Source organism: Pseudorca crassidens, chromosome 1 (genome assembly GCF_039906515.1).
Source record: "Pseudorca crassidens isolate mPseCra1 chromosome 1, mPseCra1.hap1, whole genome shotgun sequence".
NCBI classification, from domain to species: domain Eukaryota; kingdom Metazoa; phylum Chordata; class Mammalia; order Artiodactyla; family Delphinidae; genus Pseudorca; species Pseudorca crassidens.
Genome location: NC_090296.1, coordinates 63,572,001 through 63,596,728, shown reverse-complemented (window position 1 = coordinate 63,596,728; position 24,728 = coordinate 63,572,001). Strand labels below are relative to the sequence as shown.

Here is a 24,728-nt window from a genome sequence, read left to right as displayed (position 1 = left end):
ATTTCTAGAAGGAAAGGAAAGAGAATGAGATGAAGCAATTATTTGAAGAGTTAACTGCTGAGGAATTTCCAAATTGACGAAAGACTTCAAGTCATTGATTTTAAGGTGTCTTGTGAACAGAAAGCATGATAAATGAAAAGAAAACCATACCCAAGCACATTGAAATAAAACGTCTGAAAACCAAAGACAAAGAACAAATATTAAAAGCAGCCAGAGAAACAGATAAATTACTTTCAAAAGAGCAACAATATACTGACAGCTGACTTTTCACAAGTAAAAAATGGAAAACAGAAGAGAGTGGAATGTTATTTTCAATGTGCTAAAAGAAAATAATTACCAACCTAGAACTCTATAGGTGGATAAAGACACACTGGAGCTAAGATATTTTGCTCCTAACAAATCTACAGTGAAGGAAATTTTAAAGCATGTACTTCAGGCAGGAGAAAAATGATCCCACGTGGGAAGTCTGAGATACAAGAAAGAGCCCAGAAAGTGGAAAACTTGTGGGTAACTCTAAGGAATATTATCTGTGAAAAACAATAATAATGATGTCTTGTAGATTTTTTAAAATACAAAATTAAAGTACACAACAATAGTAGCATATGTCAGGAAAGGGTAAATGCATTTAAAGTGTTCTAACTTCCTTAATATTATAAAAATAAACTGATAAATTTGTGATGTAATTTTTAAATTATCAATAAGAGGATATAAGCAAAGAGTATAATTTTGAATTAGTAGAGGGGGGAATTTGATACATAAAAATCAGAAATCAGTCTGAAAGGTAAAAAAAGCAAAAGAAATGTAACAGATCAGACAAATGGAAAACTCTTTTGAAGATGGTAGATTTCATTTCAAATATGGTAGCAATTACACAAATGTAAAAGGACTAAATCCTCCAATTAAAAGTTAAAGATTATCTGACTGGTTTAAAAAATTCAGCTACTGTTAACTGGAGACTCATTTAAAACATGATGATAAAGAAAGGTTGAAATTAAAAGAAAAATTCATACCTTGTAAATGCCAATCAAATGATAGTTGATGCATCTAGAGGAAAACATCAGACGAAACAGACTTTAGTCAGAAAGCATTACTACAGATAAAGAGGGATACTTTATACTGATGAGACGTTCGATTAATGTTGGGTCTTCGTTGCTGCACGCGAGCTTTCTCTAGTTGCGGCGAGCAGGGGTTACTCTTTGTTGTGGTGCATAGGCTTCTCATTGCGGTGGCTTCTCTTGTTGCGGAGCATGGGCTCTACGTGCGCGGGCTTCAGTAGTTGTGGCTCGCGGGCTATAGAGCGCAGGCTCAGTAGTGGTGGTGAATGGGCTTAGTTGTTCTGCGGCATGTGGGCTCTTCCTGGACCAGGGCTCAAACCGGTGTCCCCTGCATTGGCAGGCGGATTCTTAACCACTGCGCCACCAGGGAAGTCCCGATAATGCTTTTAATTTATACATACCTATGACAGTCTCAAACTATATAGAGCAAAAATTGAGAGACTACAAAGAGAAATAACATAATTTACCATATATATGTGGGAGGAGGCATATATTAATACTTGGTATGTACAACTGCAAAATACATATACATTCTTTTCAAGCATATGAATGGAATTTATTTAATCTAAAATATAGATAAAGATTGATAAGGCTTTTTTCCCCCTAGCCAGGTAGGCAACCGTCATTATCATTTCAGAATGTTTACTGAGACACATAACACATTATTCTGTGTAGCAAAAAGCTGGTTAGATAGTCAGTCTCTACCCATATGAGTTTACAAGCAACATCAAGTACATAAATACCAATAGTGAGTAAGAGCCAGTGCAGTTGAGGATTTTAGTTCATCTCATTCAATTTAATTCTCATTCTGTGATGTAGGTATTGTTATATCTAATTTAAAAATTATTAATTGAGAGAGAGATGAAGTAAATTTTCTAAGATCACCTCTTCAGTAAATGACAGTGTTAGAATTCAAATCTGCTCATTTTATGAGCAATGAACCAGCTCCAGAAAATACTTACTTTTTTCAGACTGGAAGTAAGGAGGTAGGTATTCTTATAGAAGAATCTCTATAAAATTACGAAGATGGAATCTTTGTGCAGCCTTGACAAAGGTTTTAGTGTCTACAGTATAGGAGAGTTATATACTGAGCCAAAGAAGTGGCTAAAAGAGTTTGATGAGAGAAATACCTTAGAAGACAGAGATGGTGCTGTCATGTTCCCTGAGTAACAGAAATTAAAATACCTTTCCATTGTAACACCTGATGCCATTGAAAATCCTTTTCTTCTAGCTCAAGCTCACTCTTTTCCAATTGCTTACAGTTTCTGAAGTGAATCCCAGTTTCAACAGGCAGTCTTTCATGACCAACTGAAAGTCAAGTTATAATTTCTACTTTCCAGTTTTTAGAATGTGTCAGCTATCTATTTCACTGCTTAACATGGGGAGAAAAGCACTCATAGAGACTGTATAATAATATAGTTCATCGATCAGTTATGTAAATACTGTGCTCTTGTGCCCATGTGACAACAGTTCAAAATATTTGAATAAGTGAGGCCACATCATCTTCTGTCAACGACTTTTTTAATTTTAACTTTTCAATTTAATTTAATTTTTATTTATTTATTTATCTTTCATCGAAGTATAGTTGACTTACAATTTTGTGTTAGTTTCAGGTGAACAGCAAAGTGATTCAGTTATACATACATGTATATCTATTTTTTTCAGATTCTTTTCCCTTATAGGTTGTTACAAAATATTAAGTATAGTTCAATGTGCTATACAGTAGGTCCTTGTTGGTTATCTATTTTATACGTAGTAGTGTGTATATGTTAATCCCAAACTCCTAATTTATCCCTCCTCTCCCCTTTCCCCTTTGGTAACCATAAGTTTTTTTTCTATGTCTGTGGGTCTATTTCTGTTTTGTATATAAGTTCATTTGTATAATTTTTTTAGGTTTCCACATATAAGCAATATTATATGATATTTGTGTTTGTCTGACTTACTTCACTCTGTATGATAATCTCTAGATCCATCCATGTTGCTGCAAATGGAATTATTTCATTCTTTTTTTATGGCTGAGTATTATTCCATTGTATATGTGTGCCACATCTTTATCCACTCCTCTGTCGATGGACATTTAGGTTGCTTCCATGTCCTGGCTACTGTAAATAGTGCTGCTATGAACATTGGGGTGCATGTGTCTTTTCAAATATCAACTACTTTAATATTCTCCTGGCTGAACTCCCTACCTCAGGTCTCATCCCACTCTCCTAACCTTCTCCACATCTTCACCGTAACCCCAGAGCCTTACAACAACACAGCCATTAGAGTTATCTTTCCAAAACAAAAGTTTGATTATATCATTTCAATGCTCTAGAAAAAAAGTCAGTGGCTTTCTCTGAATAATACCCACACTCAATTTAGTGTGGTATATACAGTGTTCTTTGCAATCTGGCCCCGACTTATCTTTCCAGTCTCAACTCCTCCACTTTGCGCCACATCCCTTACCACAAGGGACATCAGGCCGATGGCCCACTTGTGGAGAATACTGTGCTGTTGTGCCCATGTGACAACAAACGGGGACCACAGAGCTTAAGGAACCTATCCAAGTCATACAGGCATAGTAAGGACTCAAACTGAGGCCTGACTCCAAATCATGGGCTTAATCTAGTAAACTACACTTCTTCCGTCTTGTGTATGTTTTGTGAATCTTGTTTCTTTTACTTTTTAAAAATTTTTTCATTTATTTATTTATTTATTTTTGACTGCGTTGGGTCTTCATTGCCGTGCATGGGCTTTCTCTAGTTGCGGGGAGCGGGGGCTACTCTTTGTGGCAGTGCGTGGGCTTCTCGTTGCAGTGCCTTCTCTTGTTGCGGAGCACAGGCCCTAGAGCGTGCCGGCTTCAGTAGTTGCGGCACGTGGGCTCAGTAGTTGTGGCTCATGGGCTCTAGAGCACAGGCTCAGTAGTTGTGGCGCATGGGCTTAGTTGCCTTGCGGCATGTGGGATCTTCCCGGACCAGGGATCGAACCCATGTCCCCTGCATCGGCAGGTGGATTCTTAACCATTGCACCACCAGGGAAGTCCCATGAATCTTGTTTCAATAAAACAAAATTAATTTTGAGCATACTAAATGCCATGCACAATCAGTGCCATCTTGCATCGTTATTGGGTATAAAGTATCAGCCGGTCACATAAATTATTCTGTTATTTCTGTAGAATTTATATTTGCCATTAGTATCAATAGTTTTCCTTCATATCAGACACTTTAATAATAATGATAATACCTTCCATTCATTTAGGGCTCAGTGTGTGCAATACATTGTGTTAAGCCTTTAAAATACATAATAATATTTAATGATCAAAGCATTCTTTGAGATAATTGTTACCATTCCCATTTTGTGATGAGGAAACTAAGGCTGCAAAATGCTAAGTAAGGTGCTTGAGATGAAACAGCTAGTAGTGGAGCTGGAACTGAACATAATACCATCTCACTTTATAGCCTGTGCCCTTGACGACTACACTATACCGTCTCCCCATAAAGCTCCCATGTTAAACTTCTCAATAATCTGGATCCTACCCTCCATGCCCTATGCCTGAGACTCCTTGTTTTCCACACAGGCAGTCTTATCTTGGGTCTTGTCTTTCCATCTAAGTAGCTGGAAATCTTCTTTCTGCTCCCATTCTCCTAGTTTCTTGGGTACTGGACAGCTTAAGATAGAAACTCTGGTTATGAGCTGGGATTTATTTTCCTTGTAGGGAAGGGCTTCAGAGGGAGGGAATGGGAGTGATCTAAGCCATGGGTCAGGTGGCTGAAGTGGGGAGAAAAGATCTTCCAAGGGTATAACAATTCAAGGAAGACCTTTCTATTCCTCTCATTTTTTCTGCACCAAGATTCCCAAATATCTAGAATCTGGGGCTCTTTATGACTTTGCCTTCCCTCCTCTGTGCTCAAGCTGGGCTCTAGGTTTGTAGGTTGCAGTAATTAAAAAAAGAGATGCTTTTTAAAAATCCAGTGGCTCACTATTTTAGTCATCAATTCATTTATGGATATGCCAGGCATTGTTATAGACACTGGATATACAGCTGTGAACAAAACAAAGAATCTTTGTCTTCATGGACCTTACAGCTTACCGGGGGACAACAGACAATTAACAGATAAACAAATACATATATAATGTGGTGACAGATAATGATAAGTTCTATCAAGAGAAAGCAAGGTGAGCAAAAGGATAGGAAATGATGAAGGGTACTGGTGGGTGTGGGGCTGCCATTTCAGTTAAGGTGGTCTGGGAAGATCCTTCTGAGGTGGACTTCTTTGAATAAAGACCCGAATGAAGTGAAGGGACAAGTCGTGAGCATATCTGAAGAACGAACATTCTGGTAGCATGAATGGCCTTGAGGTGGAAGGGTACATGTCACGTTTGAGGAAAATAAGGAGATCAATGTGTATGGAACAAAATGAGGAAGAGAAGGGTGGGAGATGTGGTTTAAGAATAGCAGGGCCCAGTCAGAGTTTTGGACTTTATTCCAAATATGGTAGGGAGTTATCTGAAGATTTTGAGCAAAAGAGTGAAGTGATCAGGTTTATATTGTAATGGGATCCATCTTGCTGCTGAATGAGGAATACATTACAGAGGGGCAAGAGTGGAAGCAGAGAGACTGAATAGAGTATAGTGGGAGGGAATCTGAGAAGTCTTCAAACTCAGGAAGTGCTTGAGGGTAGAGCTGCCAAGAATTGCTCATGGATTGAATACGGAGTGTTTGTATTTTTTTTTTAAAGATTCTTTTGATGTGGGCCATTTTTAAAGTTTTTATTGAACTTGTTACAGTATTGCTTCTGTTTTATGTTTTGGTTTTTGGCCTCAAGGTATGTGGGATCTTAGCTCCCTAACCAGGGATCGAACCTGCACCCCCTGCATTGGAAGGCGAAGTCTCAACCACTGGACCACCAGGGAAGTCCCTGGAGTGTTTGGCTTGAGCCAGAAGTTTCTGGGATTTGGTTTAGCAGCTAATTGAATGGAGATGCCATTTACCAAGATGAGGATTAGGTTTAGGAGAAGAAATCAAGAGCTTTACATCAGATGTATGAGAGGCCGTTTGACTTCCAAGTTCTTGGGGGAGAAGGGGCCCCTAGTAGGTGCCACTTCAGTTATGCCACTGGTTTTTACCTTGTACAGGGGCATGTCTATGTTGAGGTGAGGGAGCAGGGAAATAGAAGAAATAAAGTTCCTTCTGAGTAATCATCTGATATTCAAGTGACTAGAAAGTAGGTCAGTTATCTGAGCTTGTCTTACATACACTGTGATTTCAGCGCAAGAAGTCTCTCTCTACAGAAAATTTCCTGATTGCTATTATCTCAAAATTCTTGAATTTAAATCAAAGTAATTTATTCCGTAATTAGAAATAGGAAACTTAAAATGCAAATAGCTTGAAAGAGAATTCAGTGTTTATGAGTTTTTATCAAAGTATAACAGAGCAGATGAAGGTCCTGAGCACTAAAAAAAAAAAAGTGTTATTGTCAGGAGAAAGGATGTAGATAAAGAAGCAAAGATTTCACAGTCTTGCCAGGGACTGCCGTACTTATCATAATTTCTAAGTGGGAAAATGGAGAAAGTGGTGTTCATATCTTGAAGGATTATCTGGGTTTACAGCTAAGTGGAGAGTATCCATCTAAATTCTTTCTCTCCCCTTTTAGCCCTTTTTCTACCTTTGATTTAACCCTTAATCTCTTCCCCGAATTGTTATTCAACTGGAAGGCCTGTGGCATGATAGAGGCTTGTCATCTCCATTCTAGGGCCTGAAGTTCTGGAGAATGCTACTTAACTGTGCAATTCCCATTGATGTCCCCCTGTCATTGAGGGACACCACATTTAACACCAGAAAGGATTTAAGGCAGTTTGTACATTACTTTTTCCCTTGATTATCATAGTGCTATGTGTTTATTGCAAAAAACAAAACAAAACAAAACAAAATTTTTTAAAATAACAAAAGAATAAAATCCCTACCAACTAGAAGCAAGTCCAACAACATTCTGGCATATTTCCTTCCAGGGTTTTATTCATTTTGTATTTTCATACTCGAGCTATTTATTATACATGTGACTTTGCATCTTGCTGTTCTTGCTTAACATTAAGACATACATATTTGTCAGAGTCACTGCGTTTCTATGGCTGTGTAACCATCTGTAGTATAGCTGCACCACGATTTACTCAAGGTAGTTTCTGATTATGTACGATTACAAAGAACACAGTGATAAACAGCTTTGCGCGCAAATCTTTTCCCTTCTTTTGGATGATTTACTAAAAGAGGAGTTGGTGAATTAAAGGGTATACCTATTTTTTAAAGCTTCTGCTATTCATTGCTACACTGATTTCCAGAAAAGTTGTGATCAAGTTACACTTCTGGGGAAGTGTGAGGGAGGCCTATTAGAACTATTGGATCTGTAGAAAATATTTGATAGCGATTCTTCTTTTTAAAATAATAATGCTTTTTAAAATTTTGAATACAAGAAGAGAAATGGCTGTGCATTGTTATATGCTAATCATTATTTGCTCTGTTTCATAGTGGTAACATCATACTAACTCAATATTAGATAAGTATTAGCCTACAGGGTAGCCAACACAAATGTTACAGAGTATGGAGAATAGCAGGTGCCCGTGTGCAGTGAAACTCAGGAAACTCTCCTTTAATGGAGGTCGGATATTCACTGGATATTGAGGGAATGAGGTGATGAGGAGAGGAAAGATCAGAGCAGGCATTCTGGGAAGGGGATGGAGTGGGAAGGAGGTGGCCGTTTCCCTCAGAGGAGGGGGAGTTGCAGCGACAGTATGGCAGCGCCCCCGACGGTCTGCCCTTCCTCAGGAAGGAATGAAGCAGAGCTGGTAGGAGGGCGGACCCTTTGGCAACCGGGGTGATATCAATGTCCTTTGGGTCAACCAGAGATTTCAGGGTACATTTCTGTAAAATGATGGGCAGGAATAAAAACAGCTCAGTGCAGGCCAGACCCTCTCCTACACAAATCTGTTTTCCTGAAAATAAAGATACTCCTTGAACACTGTGTTTCTGAACTGTCACGGAAAGAATACAGAGCAGTTATTTGATTTTATTGAATAGCTGTACAGATGGAAGACAGGATGTCTGGAAGCCAGGATGGCTGGAAGGACTCACGGATAGATGGATGGACACACTTGCTATCCATTTAATAACTAGCACCATTCATTCAAAAAATATTTATTGAATATCAGCTCTATGCCGATTACTTCATTAAGTATTCTCACTTTTTAACTGCTCTTTTGACTTTTTAAGTTTCCATGATTTTTTTTCCCTAGGAAACAGACCCACACTCTCAGAAAGGGGAAGGACTGAGGGGAGGAGACTCATTTATCTGTGTTTCCTTTTCTCTCTCTGGCAGAAAGTTTAGGCAAAGATACTTTCCCTCATGCAATTTCAAAAGCAAATGTCACTCCCTCAGTTTAAAACTTTAACTGACTCTCTGCGCCTGTCCTATATAATAAAGTCCAAATTACATGACCTAGTCCTTTACATTCTTTTCACAGTCTGATATGCCATGATTTTGCCTTCCACTCTTTTTTGTTGTGTGTGTGAAAATTTTTATTGTGGTAAAATATAATATATATATATATATATATATACACACATAACAAAAATGCTCATTTAAACAATTTTAAGTGTGCATTTCAGTGGCATTAATTGCATTCACAGTGTTGTCCATCTCTCACCACTGTTGATTAATAAAACTTTTTCCATCACTCCAGAAAGAAATTCTGTAACCATTTTAAGCTATAAGTTCCATTCCCCCAGCCCCTGACCATCAATAATAATCTACTTTCTATTTCTATGAATTTGCCTATTCTAGATATTTCATATAAGTAAAATCTTATAATATTTGTCTTTTTGTGTCTGGCTCATTTCACTTAGTATCATGTTTTCAAGTCACCCATGTTGTAGTATGTATCAGTACTTCATTTCTTTTTGTGGCTGAATAATATTCTGTCATCTGTATGTACTACACTTTATTGCATTTATCTCTTGGTGGACACTGTGTTGTTTCCATCTTGGGCTATTGTGGAGAATGTTACAGTGGATATTGGTGTTGCCAGTGTGTGATTCAGTCCCTGTTTTCAATTCTTCTGTGTATACACCTGGAAGCACAAATGCTGAGTCATATGGTTGACTGCAATTCTCACAGAGTACTAGGCACCCAAGGAAAAGCCCCTCTTGAAAAGGGGTTATCTTAAAGTATTAAAATTCTTATATCAGATTTTCCAAACCACACAATATCTGGGTCATTAGGAGAAAGAGGAAAGGAGAAACATTGAGAAGAAGTTGAGTTAGAAGTCATACATAAACTGACATGTCAGAAATGATCAATTTGGGAAACTAAGTTTACCTACACTACTAAATGACTCAAATATTTTAAATAGTGATTCAGAATATTAATTTTAATTATGAAGTGTCAGGTTTATTTACTTTCTTTAATTTTGTATGATTTCATCCTGTTTAATAGGAAACATCATAATGATGGTGTTTTTCAAACTGTGGGACCTAATCCCCACTAGTGAGTTATGAAATAAATTTGTTTGCTATGACTAGCATTTAAAAAAGAAAGAAAATAGAATTGAGTAGAACATACAAAACTGCATTGCACCTAGTTAAGGGTAAACATTATTTTGTGAAACACTTGTTTCAGTTACGTGTGTGTTCTGTAAAATATTTCTTATTATGGGATGTGATCAGAAAAAAAAATAGTTTGAAGACACCGGTATAATGGAAAGTCTGGGCTTTGGAATTAGCTAGAACTTGGTTTGAATCTGGGCTCTGGGTGACTTCTGCTAGTTACACGACTTCTCTTACAGCTCAATCCTCTCATTAAAAAAGGAGAGTAATAATATCTACTTCTGTTTTGTGTTTGCGAAAAGATCAGATTACTTAAGTAGAGTGCATAAAATATAGCCAGTATTAACAAATATATAATTACTTCCAAATCTTCCCTCAAATAATGCTCTCTATGTAAAAATACTTCATTCACTAGAAGGAAGACAATACGTGTTATTGATGACTAGATCTGTTATGCCATAGTCTACTCTGAAAACACATTGCTCAGTCTGTTTCTGCAGTTTGGCTTAGGAAGGAGGCTTGAACACATAGTTCTTTCCCCTTCCTATTCTCAGATTGTACTTTTCTATACCATGGATTTTTGGCATTTTGTTATACATCTGTCATATATTTTCTAATTATTTCATAGTTCTCAGCTAGTATTACAGACTTTCAAATCTCTTCTAGTGCTTAAAACAGTGCTGGATGAAATTTTTTTGAGCTTTTAAAGGTCCATAGCACACCTTTTGCAAAATATCTCTTATCCAAGGGGAAGCAGATGTAATCCTGATTCCACCAGTATTTCTCACTCAATCTACTCCATGCTAAACAGGTCAGTTAGGCACTGTCATGTCTCTGGGTAGTACAAGTGGAAGGTGTGAACAGAAAAACCACTTGATCTGAGGACAGTCGAAAATGAGATCCCATTTTCCCCTCCCCACTCCTATTCCCAATCGGGGAGGAGGCATTTATAAGCTCTGAGGACCAGGGCCCAGAAACCTGCTGGCGTCCTGAGCTGCAAAGGCTTTCCAGCACGCACGATCTCCCGCACTTAGAGTCCTTCTTCCCTGATGGATTCTCATAGTATCACAGACGCGCGCAGTCTCGATCGATACTGGATGGCAGACGTACTCCCACCGTCAAGTGTAGGCACGGGGCGGTGGATTTAGCCGCCCTGCCGCTCTGTCGCAGCTTCTCATCAGCTCCATACGAGCATAGGACGTTAACTCGTTCCCCGGCTGACACCCAACCGGTCGCCTCCCCGTCGCCCTTCCTCTCGGCTCTGCCACCGTAGAGCCGGGGCTTTTCCGTCAGACTCCCACGCGCGGTGGGCAGCAGGGTCCCGGGCCCGCAAGGAGGGCGCTGAAAGGTGGCCTCTCCGCCCGGCACCCCAGACGGCCCCTGGAGGCCGCTCAGGCACGGAGTGCTGAGCTTCCTCACACTCCGCACCTTACCTTCGGGCGTCTTCGCCTGGTGGGCGGCAGGGAGGAGGCGGCTGCAGGCAGCAGCTAAGCCGGGCGCCGGGGCCCGCGCCTCCGCCGCCCGCCTCCGGGCCCCCCGCGAGCCCAGCCCCGAGAAAGCCCCACCCCCCGCGGCCGCTCCCACTCCTGATTGGCTGGTCCGGCCGAAAGCGACCCGGCGGTCCCTCGGCCCGCGTCTCAGCTATAAAGGCGGCGGACACATGCCTGCGGCGGCGAAGCTCGGGCAGCAGCGGTACTCGCCCGCTATCAGACCCTGCGGCGCCCCGGTTACTCCTTGCCCCCGAGCGCTCCGACTCCACCATGCCTCGGGGCTTCCTGGTAAAGCGAACAAAACGGACAGGTGGCTCGTACCGAATGCGCCTAGCAGAGCGGGTCTTCCCCCTGCTGGGGCCCCAGGGGGCGCCGCCCTTCCCCGAGGAGGCTTCCAGTGCCCCTCAGCCCGGTGCGGAGAGGGCGGGACCCCCAACCCCGGAGGAGGAAGCGGCCCGCGAGCTGTCGGGGTCGTCCTGTAGGGCGGCTGGGGTGAGCCCAGCGGTGGGCGGGAGGGAAGGCGCGGAGTGGAGGGCGGATGGCCGGGAGGGTCCCGGGCCCAGCCCCAGCCCCACGAAGCCGGCGGGCGCGGAGCTGCGCCGGGCGTTCTTGGAGCGCTGCCTCAGCTCGCCCGTCTCCGCTGAGTCCTTCCCCGGGGGCACCGCCACCGTGGCCGCTTTCTCCTGCTCGGTGGCGCCAACAGCAGCACCGACCTCGCGGGAGCAGTTCCTGCTGCCGCTCCGGGCACCGTTCCCAGACCCCGCGCTCCATCCGGACCCCGCGCCTCTCTCGGCCTCCCTGCACGGCCTGAAGCGGGCCACCGGCGGCGAGCGCTGCGCCAAGGCACCTCCGGGCTGCACGTCTGGGCCCGCGGCCGCCGGAGTCAAGAAGCCAAAAGCCATGAGGAAATTGAGCTTCACCGATGAAGTCACCACGTCCCCTGTGCTGGGCCTGAAGATCAAGGAGGAGGAGCCCGGAGCGCCGTCCCGGGGCCTGGGGGGCAGCCGCACGCCGCTGGGGGAGTTCATCTGCCAGCTGTGCAAGGAGCAGTACGCAGACCCCTTCGCGCTGGCTCAGCACCGCTGCTCCCGCATCGTGCGCGTCGAGTACCGCTGTCCCGAGTGCGACAAGGTCTTCAGCTGCCCTGCGAACCTTGCCTCTCATCGCCGCTGGCACAAGCCGCGTCCCGCAGCAGCCAATGCCGCCACAGTCTCCTCAGCCGACGGGAAGCTGCCGCCTTCGTCGACCTCGTCCTCCCCGGATTCCGGGGCTGTTGCATCTTTCCTGGCGGAGGGGAAGGAAAACAACCGGGCAGAGAGAACTGCGGATCAGCACCCGCAGGCCGGGGACAGCTCCGGGGCGGAGCAGCACCGGGACAGCGCCCCATCACAAGGCCTCCAGGTGTTGTCCCACCCCGAGCCTTCGCTGCCTCAGGTCCCTTATACGGCGGGGGTGTTGGGGCGCCGGGTGCCTGAGCCGGGCGGGGTCAGTGCTGCCGGGGGACCCGAGATCTTCGTGTGCCCATATTGCCACAAAAAGTTCCGTCGCCAAGCCTATCTGCGCAAGCACCTGGCCACTCACGAGGCAGGCTCGGCCCGCGCGCTTGCCCCGGGCTTTGGCTCCGAGCGCGCCGCCCCACTCGCCTTCGCTTGCCCGCTGTGCGGGGCGCACTTCCCGTCGGCAGACATCAGGGACAAGCACCGGCTGTGGCATGCGGTCCGCGAGGAGCTGCTCCTGCCCGCTCTGGCCGGGGCGCCTCCCGCAGCACCGGGCCCAGGAGGGGCGTCCGACGGGAGTGCTCAGCAAATTTTCTCATGCAAGCACTGCCCGTCCACTTTTTTTAGCTCCCCAGGCCTGACCCGGCACATCAATAAGTGCCACCCCTCAGAAAGTCGGCAGGTACTGCTGCTGCAGATGCCATTGCGGCCGGGCTGTTGAGGGCGAAAGACAAAGAGGATTGAGGGTGGCCTTGGAGCAAACAGATCATGAGAATTTCTGTGGGGCTTTCTTCAGCTTGCAAGTTTACCCTTTTTCCTTCCTTTATTTTCTCTCCTAAAACTCCCAGTAGTCAATGTGCTGCCAGAGGAGCGGGCAGCGAAATGTAAAATCCCTCTCTAGAGCAGGTATGTATATGGTATAACCGTTCTCGGTCAAGAATGATCAGCTTTAAATCCCTTCTCACTTTCCCCACGAAAATAGGATTCCCCTGCTCCCACCAAACTCTGGAGACCCCAATGAATCCTATATGACTTGTAATTCCTATGGAAAGTCGCAGTGAATGCGTGCATGTCTCTATCTACAAAGGATTCTAGCTACCAAAAGTGGTAGTTTTTTTTTTTTTTTCTCTCTTCTTCCTCTTGTCATCGCAGGCGCCTGTGTAGTTTCTGTCTCAATAGGGTCAGATATCTTGCATTGTATATTCTGTGAATTAAAAGTTATGTGATTGGTGCCAAACTTACGTCGGGTGGGTGGGAAATACAAGACCTGTGTCTGTGGGCAGGAAATGTTAAGATGTTTGTGCGCTTTTGGGTGATACGAGAAATCTCCTTGTAAACTTTCCTTTTCTCAATTATTAAGTCCACTCTTAAGCTAGTGTTTGGAGGTGGGGAATAGCACCTCTTTACTGGAAGGAGTTGAGACACCCCCCAAATTCTCACCTCTAGCTCTCGTGTGCAGTATTCAGGAAGATACTTTAAACCTTTCTTTAAATAGCTTTTGGGAAACACAGAACTCATTTCCTGAAGTTTGACTGTTTTAGTAGGGTTTCATCCAAATTGTTTAACACTTCTGTTGTAATCATAATGTGTATTATATACGACACTATGTTCAGCTTAAGGAAGATGTTAATACTTCTAATCCGCTATGGAAATGAATGGCAATTCATTCAATATTCAATATTTTCTTTTCAGCTGCAACCTGGTTTTGATTTTTTTTGTATTACCATACTTAGCATACATTCTGTACCTATGCCCTAATAGCCAGTTTGGGACACTGGCTGAATATTGCTTGACAGATAGCCCATATTTGTAAGATGCTTACCACCAAATAAATGTACATAGCTGGTGCTTTGTTGTGTTCTGTGTTTGTCTTAAGAATCCCATTGAACACAGCCTATTTTAAAAAGCCTCACTTCTTATCTCCCCAAAGCCAGTATCCTGCTTTATAATCTTTGTGACCCATTTACACAGAATACAGACAGGAGAAATTATATTTTGTAAATGAATGTAATGATGCAGAAATGGGAAAATTTCCTTATATAGTATATATACTATGAAGTATGGGTGCATAGACTGAGCTCCAAAAGGTAAAGAATATGTACTGTTCTTTAAATATTAAAGATACTTTACTACCCAAAAATGTCAACAGGAAATATATTTTAAATATTTTCTTCTTTTTCAAAAAGCTAGTGAATAGTTTATCTGAAGATGAATAAAATGTTAACTGTGCTAATCAACTTCCGTATTTTTAAGTTGGTATTTTCACTCCATTTTGTTACATATCACCAAACCTTTAGCTGTTTATTTTTTTAAAAATGAAAGCACTATAGAAATGTGTAGTTACTTTATCTTTTCTGCAATTCTTAACCTTGGTTGTGGGAAACTGTCTATATTGTTTAATCTTTTTCCCAGGGACTGTCTCTATCCATGTTTATCCTTTATATAAGCTTTCACGGGACTTTTTAACTTTATTTTCTACATAGTTTCATAGGAATTTGTTTTTATTTATAAGGCAATCCAAAATTTAAGTGCACAGGAACTCTGAAAGCCTGCTATAGAAACTGTCTGTAAAAAGTTTTGTTCCTGAATGTATATTACCAAAAAAAAGAGTAAAATTTAACAAATCAAAGCATGAGGGTGAGATAAATTGATGCTTTAACCAAGTGCACTGGGGGAAGTTTCTGCGAGCTCTTATGAAGGTGAAAATTTTCCTGTAGTTTTAATGACTGTGGTAGGATCTCTGAGAAATAAGGTGGGGTATATCCTGAGAAGGGAATTAAAATTCAGTTTTCATGGTGAGCTAAGATAACCTAGGTTTATGCTTTATATCTCTCCATTAATCATACAGCCCTGCTTAAGTCTGAAAAAATATAGAAGACAAAATACAAAAGACAAATCAACACTCATGGACACGAAATGATAAGAATATTTTTATTGTATTATTAAATACTATCTTTTTTCCACTGTTACAAATTTGTAGATACTACATGAATGATGATACATAATTTATATTTTATAGTTTGCCAGTATGATGTATTTACACATGCAGTTAGTACCAATGTCATGCTACATTTCCTTAGGAGATGCTCGTTCAAAACAAAATGTGAGCAGCTTATCTACTGTAGGAAAATACTTCTGGAGGGTGGAAGGTACACCAACCCGCACGTGCAAGTTCAGTATTAACAATATTAGATTAATTTAGACTCCTGGGTCATGTTCCCTTTTCTTTGACAATAATACACATAATTTAAGCCACACATTTATGTCAGAAAAGTTTTCTCCTTCTTTTCTATTTTCCTACCCACCCCACCCCATTCCTCCCTTTTTGGTACTTAAGAAAGAACATAGATATACCAGGATCCAGCAGCCAATAAGGGGCCACAATCTCAAAACAGAAATGGCATTTAACAGTGATACCATTTAAAAAGCAAAACATTAGAAAAATATTTGGAAGCTAAACATGAATCAAAGTTCAGCACAGTGATTTTTCTGGTTTTTAGATATGTCATGGCATCACCTGCACAGCAAAGAAATGAGACATTGCTTTGGGAAGAAAAAGTTAATGCTAAAATTATTTCAGCTGGAACTTGAGATACTAAAAGACCATTTATTTTAAGTGGTTTATTTTGATAACATAAATAATCCACACATATCCTGTGTATTAACAGATTTGCAACTATTGCTACAACTTTACAAATGCTTAAATTTAAAGATGTACATTTATTAAAAAAATTATATATTTACTGAGCCATAAAGTTGTAATGGGGCACGATAAATAAAATAATGAGACTATCTGTCCAATTATATTTTGGCTCAAAGTTAATTACGAAATTAAAAGTAAAACTACTTACACATAATTATCTAGGGAAGGTAAAGGGTGTAGAATAAAACTCCCCCCCCCCCCCCACCATACGGCAGCTTGGAGTGTGGGGGGAAAACCAACCGAATAAACAACCCAAATCTAAAATACTAAGTTACAAGTTATTTAAATCCAGTGTTTTCTAAAATAAATGTTCAGGAAGGAACATGCATGTTATGGCAAACACGAAGCCTGAAAGGGTTAACGCTATGTTCATGCTAAGGTGGCTACTGCTGATCACTGCTGGGCTGCTGTCTCCTTAGGATTTATTGGCTGAGCCAGAGGAACGACGCAGCTTCATGGACATGCGGCTTTTGCTAGTTCGAGGAGACATTGGTGAGGCCAGGTCAGCCCCGTCTACCTGCGTTGCTGTGGGAGTTTCACTGGGTAGAATCTCTGGGTAGGAGCCTGTGGGAAACAGCAAGAGCATTAGTGCAAGTCATCCAGCCACTCATCCTGTAAGAAATAACTTTTCTGCTACAGATCTGCAGCATGGATCCCAACCCTTAGTGAGGTCTTTTGAGAGGAAAGAGCAAGCCCCAAACTTGCTTGTTATGACAGTGATCTGGAGGCTCATGTCATCATATTAGCAAGAAAGCACCAATCGTTATTTCCAGAGCCAGAACCAACCAGAGAGCTCCCCAGAAAAAGCAATGGGAAGCAAAATCTTTGGGACAGAAAGGACAGGGATCCAAAGCACCATTAGCATGCACGTGCACTTAAGAATCAGGTGAGAAGGACCAATTCCTATCTCTAGGGTACAGGGTATAATCAAGAAAAGGGCCTTCATTGCTCAAACTTGAAAACAAAACAGCACCAAACGTTTCCAAAAAGGAACTTAGCAGTATGAGACCATTATACATGCTAGGTAGTTAAATATGCTTTTAAGAAGGAGCAAGATAAATTCCCTGGGGAAGGAAGAGGACAAGAACTCTTATCTGAAAGTCAAAAAAGACAAACTGATCTCTCAAAGTGTCTCAACTTAGAATTGACAAGTAATGCTTTTGTTTTCTTAAACTTTTGCAGTTACACTATCCAGTCATAGCAAGTAGATAACCAGTAGAATTTAGTAAGATATAAAAATTTGAAAGAAGCAAAACAAGTTGAAATTGGAAAATTCTTCATATCATTTATTTACAAAGTAGTTCTTCACCTTTGTACTTTATTTCTGAGTTATGATTCTCTAATTCACAGCAATACTACAGAACTTTGCACACTATAGGTTCTTAAATATTTCATGAATAAGAAATTACATTAAAAATTAAAAACCCTTCCAGAAAAATCTGAAAATATAACACAATAACAAATTTTTAAAAATTCTATATATTTTGAGGCATTTTAATCCAGATTTCCTTGGTCTTATGTACATAAAAATTATCTTTACGAGTGTCACGAACAAAGACATGTCACACAGGTTGCAGGCTTAAACTTACACAGCTCCTAACTCTGTAGGGAAACTTTTGGCATATTTGTTAGCCAGCGTAGCACCACACTGACACTTCGAGCTTGGGAATACTTATACGACTATTTCCATATAATGAAACATTTGTGCTTAAACTGAAGTTATGAATATTTATAAGGAAACATAAAACTGTTCAATAAGGGGTACAGATCCTACTGAGATGTCTTAGGAAATTAAGAATGTATCTCTGTAGAACACTTAAAAGTTTTTAAGGCCAAATATTATACTTAAGAACAAATATACATTGTCAAGGAAAAAACATTTTATCACTAATCCTAATCCAGGTAAATTGCCCTCCTTTTTAAAGTAATCTCTCCAACATTCTCTTTTCTAATTGAAATGAGGTTGACCTTCAAAATACAAGAAGGACATATATTTCTGTCCACCTTTACTCTTCCTGAAGATCTGAGTTGGTTCATACTGGGCCCATACTGGAAAACCTAGAGGAGAATATGAATCCACGGACCTTTTTGGGGAAGCACTGCAGATGGATGGCAGAAGGAAGGTGAAGAGCAGTAGCTCATGCTTTGCTGGTAATGCATACTATTCCCGGCCAGTCATGAGAGGCCTTCCCATGGCTGTTTACCTTGAGATGGCCAATGTTTTCTAGTGGAGGTTTTGGGAGGAAGAGAACTATCACTGCATTTCTTTCTTTGTTGTGAATGAAGAAATGGAGTAGCGAGCAGAAGTGAGAAAACAAAAGAGAAGATAGATAACAGATATGAGTGACAAAGCGCAGAATTTTACAGGTGTTAACAGAGGAGTAGAGAAGACAGTAATCAGGTTTTTATTATGAAACACAATTGGGCATGCAATGCATTAGGGTGATGAGGTTTCACAATGGACAAATGCTTTGTAAATTCAAATATTATACTTACCCACTAACAAAACAAGTTCAAACAGGAAAAAAAGAAAAGAAAAAAAAGTCTATGAGAGATTCTTTAAACATCTACCTTTTAAAGTGTTCATTGTACTGGTGGCATGTTATGCTAACCACTCAGTCATAAAATCTCTAGGGCTGTACTGTCCAACGTGGTAGCCATTGCCACATCACAGTTAATTAAATTAAAATTATAAATAAATGCAAAAAATTTATAAATAAATGCAAAAAATAAAAATTAAAAATTTGGCTCCTTGGTGCACTAGCCACATTTAAATTGTTTAGCAGTCACATGTGGTTAGTGGCAACCACACTGGACAGTGCAGATACAGAACATTTCCATCATCACAGAAAGTTTTATTACAGAACACTGCTTTAGAGTACGCCAAATTCAAAGAATATTTTCCTCAAAAGCAGCAATTCCTCTATGTCTCCCTTACTGCCTTCAAGGTGAAACCCCCTTTCACTCAACTGAGTCAAATCAGGCTTTTTAGTGTGTGTGGTATACAGTACCGCCTCATGTTTTAGCTAATGATGTTTGTGATAAATACTCAGCATTCCCAAACTCTATAAATAATTTATGGTGGATAGATCTCAACTTTAAAGAATAATGTGATACTTACACTTCATTTCACATCCTATTCTGCCTAAGTATTGATTTATATCACCTGAGTCAGAAAGAATATTGATTTATTTATTTCTATTGATAATATATCCTCTCAAGTATGAAGTTTAAAAAGTATGGGCTCCTATGTTTCACATATAGTATCTATTAATAACATTTTTACAGTACACAGACTGTTGTCTGTATCTTGATGGAATAATAAACTGATTCATATGTTGTACACTGACTACAATGAGCTATTATTACAAATAACATGATGAATATGACTTTGAGCATCTATAAAGATTGTAAAAGGGAACTCAATGCATTGTTATTTATTGTGGCTTTGGTTATACTGCTTGCTGACAAGTATGACCACTTTAAAACTGCTAAAGTTACTGGACCTACTAAACGTAGCCTTTAAAAATATTGTGACTTTGAAAGCAATTCTAATTAACATTGAACTAAGAGGCAGCGTCATCTTAGAAAGAGCATGGGTTAGACAGACCCATGACAAGTTTGTCATGTTACTAGATGCTGGATATTGGGCAAACTAACCTGAGACAGTTTTCTTATTTGTAAAACAAAGACAATACTAGTTATTTTGCAAAGTTGTGGGGAATGAATGCCTACATATGCAAAGATACTGGCACACAGCAGGTATACAATAAGTGTAGCTATATAATAAAACTATGATAAGAGCAAACATTAATAGACTTTAGATCAAAAAAGATGAGGATTAGAAAAGAAGGGACAGAAACTAGAAATATTTTTGAAGAAAATGACCACTTAGAAAACATCAGTTGTTAAAATGTGGAGAACTCAACGTAACTGTTTAGTTTGGGGGAAAATAAAGAATATCCACTTTTATGTTAATATCCCTATAAAACATAACCTTACATTAAAGGACAGATTACCCAAATAATCTTACTGCCTTAATATTGTTAAAGGAGTTGGTAAGTGATTAAGATTGGTGTCGACGCACCACTGAGTGTCATAAAGTAACACATAATTTAAAATAAAACAGTACAGAAACGCAGACAAACATGAGGTTTCAAGATATTCAGGAACTACCATTATTGTAGACTTAGAACATATCGGTCTAAGTTTGTCATATTTTATCTCCTTACAAATGGGAAAACTGGGTTTAGGATAGATTAATTCATTTGAGTTCATGCAGATAAGAAATAGCAGAGCTAGGATTTAAATCCAGATCAGTCTGATTCCAAAACCCATAGCTCTCCCACGGCAACCTTAAAACTATACTAAAGATAAATAAATAATAAAAAATGATTTTTCAATGGGTGGAAAAGTAGAGTCTTCAAAATAAAAATTTTTAACAACTTCTAATTTGCAAATATGACAGGTTACTGGGCAATTTCTCTCCTCTCTCAATATCAAGAAGGGACTGAAAATATTTAGACTAAATGAGTAATTATAATACTTCAAGTACTCTGAAGTCAGACTCTGACTTTACCAAGTGACTGTTGGTAAGGTTTTTTGTTTGTCTCATAGAATTGCCATGAAGATTCAGTGAGAGGATGCATGTATAGTACTTAGCACACCGCCTGGCACTCAGTAATCGCTCAATTATTTTCATTACACAAATTTTACATCTGAATGAATGCTCTATATGAAAACTGAACCTAGTAATTATTGTTATAAAAGGTTAATGGACTTTATTTAAGATTAATATTATTTGCTTCTTGGTCAACAACATACAAGCCAAATTTCTAAGTTTAAAATACTGAAAAGAGAACACATTTGGCTGCTTATAATTTCAGGCTAACCTAGTGATAAATAAATATGATTATTTATTTTTAAAAACATTTGTTTTTAAAAACACAGTAAACAAACTTATAGCTTATGTTATATGTTGAAGGAAACATTTTCTACTGGCACTGACAAATAATATTTAGGATATATATAAAATAACTGTCTTCTGAAGAGCTACAATCTTTTCTGAAGAGCTACAATCTTTTCTTCCAGATCATTTCAAAGCCTAGGAAAAGGAGACAAGTTTAATGGCTAAATTTTGATGATTCATTCCATTCAAAGATTCAAAGAGATGGGCCTTACAATCATAATACTATCTCATCTACATGTGGCAATACAGATTTTGTGAATTAACAGCAAAACTGAGGTTAGAATTAAGGAAGATTAGACACTACTCTAGGTCTTCAAAATCACTGTTAGATTATCTCTTATTTTGATGGCATAGAAATATTTGAATCTTATTACTAATTTTTAGAAGATTTACTTAGATAGGAACCTATACGCTTTCTAAAGGTAATTATGCAAAGTGGTATGTATGTATACGTATATTTATGTATGTATACAGTGGACCCTTGAATGTAGGGGCTAGGGGCGCCAACCCTCTATATAATGTGCCTATAACTTATAGTCAGCCCTCCATACATGCAGTTCCTCCCTATAGGTGGTTCTGGTTCCTCTGTGTCTATGGTTCTGCATCCACGGATTCAACCAATCTCAAATTGTGTAGTACTGTAATATATACTGTTGAAAAAAAATGCATGTTTAAGTAGACCTGTGCAGTTCAAACCCATGTTGTTCAAGGGTCAACTGTACATATATATGCATATGTGTGTATATATTTATATGTATATACATGTGCATATATAGAGGGAGTCAAATACCAATCACCCCTTTAATTTTTAAAGTATTGATACTAAAATCTCTAACTTAATTTGTAGAGAAACAAATCCAAAGAGAGGTACATACTAGTTCAACTAATAGAGTATTAGCTGTAATTCTAGATATGCTACATAATAGGCATTGAAAAATACTTATGGCTGATGATAGTAAAAAGACATAATACTGGAAAAAAACTGGGTGTATTATATATATATTTTATTTTTATTTTTTTGCTATACATACATTTTCTCTGTTGCGGGCAGCACACACATTTGTACTGGACCCGAAGGCTCACTGTGCTGTTCAGGGTGTCCCCACCCCTTACTGTTGGCCGCTCTTAAGTGTGGTGTGGATAGACCAGGCTTCCTCCTCAACAGCTGTCTTTTACCTTTTTCCAAAATTGCTGTGTCTGGCTCTGCACATTCCCTTTCCTCCTCTTCCCTTTTTTTTTTTAAAATTAATTTTTATTGGAGTATAGTTGCTTTACAATGTTGTGTGCGTTTCTACTGTACAGCAAAATGCATCAGCTATGCATGTGCATATATCCCCCCTCTTTTTTGGATTTCCTTCCCATTTAGGTCACCATAGTGCATTAAGTAGAGTTCCCTGTGCCATACAGTACGTTCTCATTAGTTATCTATTTTATACATAGCATCAATAGTGTATATATGTCAATCCCAATCTCCCAATTCCTCCCACCCCACCCCTTTCCCCCTTGGTATCCACACATTTGTTCTATGTGTGTATTTTTAATAAGAAAGATAACTTAATATTTACTGTGCACTTGCAGTAAAACAGGATCCTGTTTCTTCTTGTTGGCATTCTAGATTTTTCTTTTATTTAAAAAAAAATTGGAGGGGGAGGGAAAAAAACAACTTGATTTGAAAAGACAACGTGACATTAGGGAAAAATATCTAGATTTTGAACTGCCAATATAATCTGGCCAAGAAGAGAAGTAATTTCATTTTAAAGTTTAGAGTCGGAGGAGAGGTGTTCATGAATGTTAAAAAAGAAGGTTACAGTAAAACTTTTGATATTTTCCACACACGTGCCTGACAAAGATAAAGGGATTTTTTTCCTGTAATTTTTTTTTAAATAAAGGACATGAAAAATCTAATAATGTTTTAATGTAGTTATGGAAGATCAACAAAGTGTGACATCACGATATCTCCCTCAGTGACCTTAGGGATAAAAATAATTTCCCTTAAGTATCAGTCTACTGCCACAGACAGTCCATTTTGAGAAAATACAGTTATGAAATTTATGGATCAACTATGATATACCAAAAATGATTTTGTATCTATTTAAATAATACTAAAAATTATCTAGAAGAAGCCCCATTGGATTTCAATGTCATCACAGTTGATACATTACTGTTAACCAGGAAGTAGGTTTTAAATAAGCTTGAGCCAAGTTAAGTTTTAAGCCAAACTTAAAACAGTATTTTTCCACAACTCCACTGAATAGTATTATATTATAGGTTTGGTTAGAAAGAATAGATTATATCCTTTATATGATTATCGTACTGGTATTCCTTTAAAATGTAATTTCAATTTACTGCATTAGTATTGATTAGTATTAGTTTATATGGATGGGGTATGCATGGGATATCTAAAGTTGATCTCAACTGCGGTTGATTCTCGATTACAAGTTAAAAGGAAATGGGGGAAGAACAAAGGGTGTTTTGTTTGACACTTTGTCTTACCTTCAGATAAACAGAACTGATATTTAATGATCTAAATCTCAATGGGGCAAATCAATTTTATCATCATGTTAAAAAGTAATAATGGGGCTTCCCTGGTGGCACAGTGGTTGAAAGTCTGCCTGCCGATGCAGGGGACACGGGTTCGTGCCCCGGTCCAGGAAGATCCCACATGCCGCGTAGCGGCTAGGCCCGTGAACCATGACCACTGAGCCTGCGCGTCCGGAGCCTGTGCTCCGCAACGGGAGAGACCACGACAGTGAGAGGCCCGCGTACCGCAAAAAAAAAAAAAAAGTAATAATGAACCTAAAAATCTTCACATTATGTAATTTTTGAAAAACATAAGTCAGGTCCATATGGCTATTACATGGCCTATTTCATGTCTTCTCTCTCAACTTTGACTTACAACTTTAAAGGGACTTCTACATTTATGGGTTGGTTTGTGACAGGAAAATCAAAATCTGAGATGACTGGGAATAAAAAAGCATTCTTCAGATATCATAATGTTTTTGCTACTGTAAAGGAGTAAATATTTCCTTTTTATATTATTGTGCTGAATTGAAAACCACTGATAAAAATTTTTATCTTTCATAACTATTAAAGTCTGCAAAAAAACCCATAAAAATGTATTAAGTAATACTGGAAAAGTTAGTTACAGTGTTTAAAAACACCTTTTAAAAATTCAAGTGTATGTTTCTAACAGTTCCTAAAGGCAAAGACAATTTAAAAAAATTAACCAAAGAGCCTTGACTTGGCTGCTGTATCACTCTTTACCTAATGTCTCAGAAAGTGAGAATACTACTTACTTCCCATGTTATACATCTGGCCAAATGTGCAGGATAATATGCAAAATATAAGAAGAACATTAAGAAGAGGAATATGAAGGATTCCAGCTAGTAAACAGCTACAACATGAAAACTGACAGCCTTTATACATTTAAGGGGAAAAGTTAGTCTGAACGTGGCTTTATTATCAATATTTTTCATTTGTGAAATTTATGGCTCAACTCTATGTATGGTACACAAAAGTGTTATTCATGTCTATTTTAATAATGTCTGATATTTTATCAGATATTCTCTATTATTAAAAATGAAATGTCCAGGTATACTTAACTAGTTTTTATTTTGTTGTTCATTAATTTATTTTTAGTATCTTTCTTTTACCATCTTTCTTATGCCGAGCTGTGTAATTTTAGATAGTGTCAACCCAGTCTAATATAATTTTCT

General features: G+C 39.4%; 2 protein-coding genes across 9 annotated transcripts in view; one reads left to right on the top strand and one right to left on the bottom strand.

Annotated features, from left to right (window-relative positions):
* Positions 1-11,393: 11,393 nt before the first annotated feature.
* On the top strand, positions 11,394-13,112 carry INSM2 (INSM transcriptional repressor 2). Its single transcript, XM_067744886.1, has one exon. The coding sequence runs from the start codon at positions 11,394-11,396 to the stop codon at positions 13,059-13,061; it is 1,668 nt and encodes a 555-aa protein (XP_067600987.1). The 3' UTR covers positions 13,062-13,112.
* Positions 13,113-15,257: 2,145 nt separating this feature from the next.
* The window catches only part of RALGAPA1 (Ral GTPase activating protein catalytic subunit alpha 1), a 221,005-nt gene continuing 211,534 nt past the window's right edge, over positions 15,258-24,728 (bottom strand). For 4 of the 8 annotated variants that reach the window (XM_067737451.1, XM_067737465.1, XM_067737491.1 and 1 more), the window contains one exon: positions 15,258-16,607. In XM_067737451.1, coding sequence (XP_067593552.1) covers positions 16,459-16,607 — 149 coding nt within the window. In that variant the 3' untranslated portion in view covers positions 15,258-16,458. Of the gene's footprint in view, positions 16,608-18,127; positions 18,313-22,242; positions 22,634-23,505; positions 23,537-24,728 lie in introns of those variants that run through there. The other 4 variants (XR_010943440.1, XM_067737461.1, XM_067737483.1 and 1 more) reach the window with 4 other exon arrangements.

Bases quoted from the DNA above. Each gene is read 5' to 3' on its own strand.
- INSM2 (XM_067744886.1), top strand. From the start codon at position 11,394: ATGCCTCGGGGCTTCCTGGTAAAGCGAACAAAACGGACAGGTGGCTCG.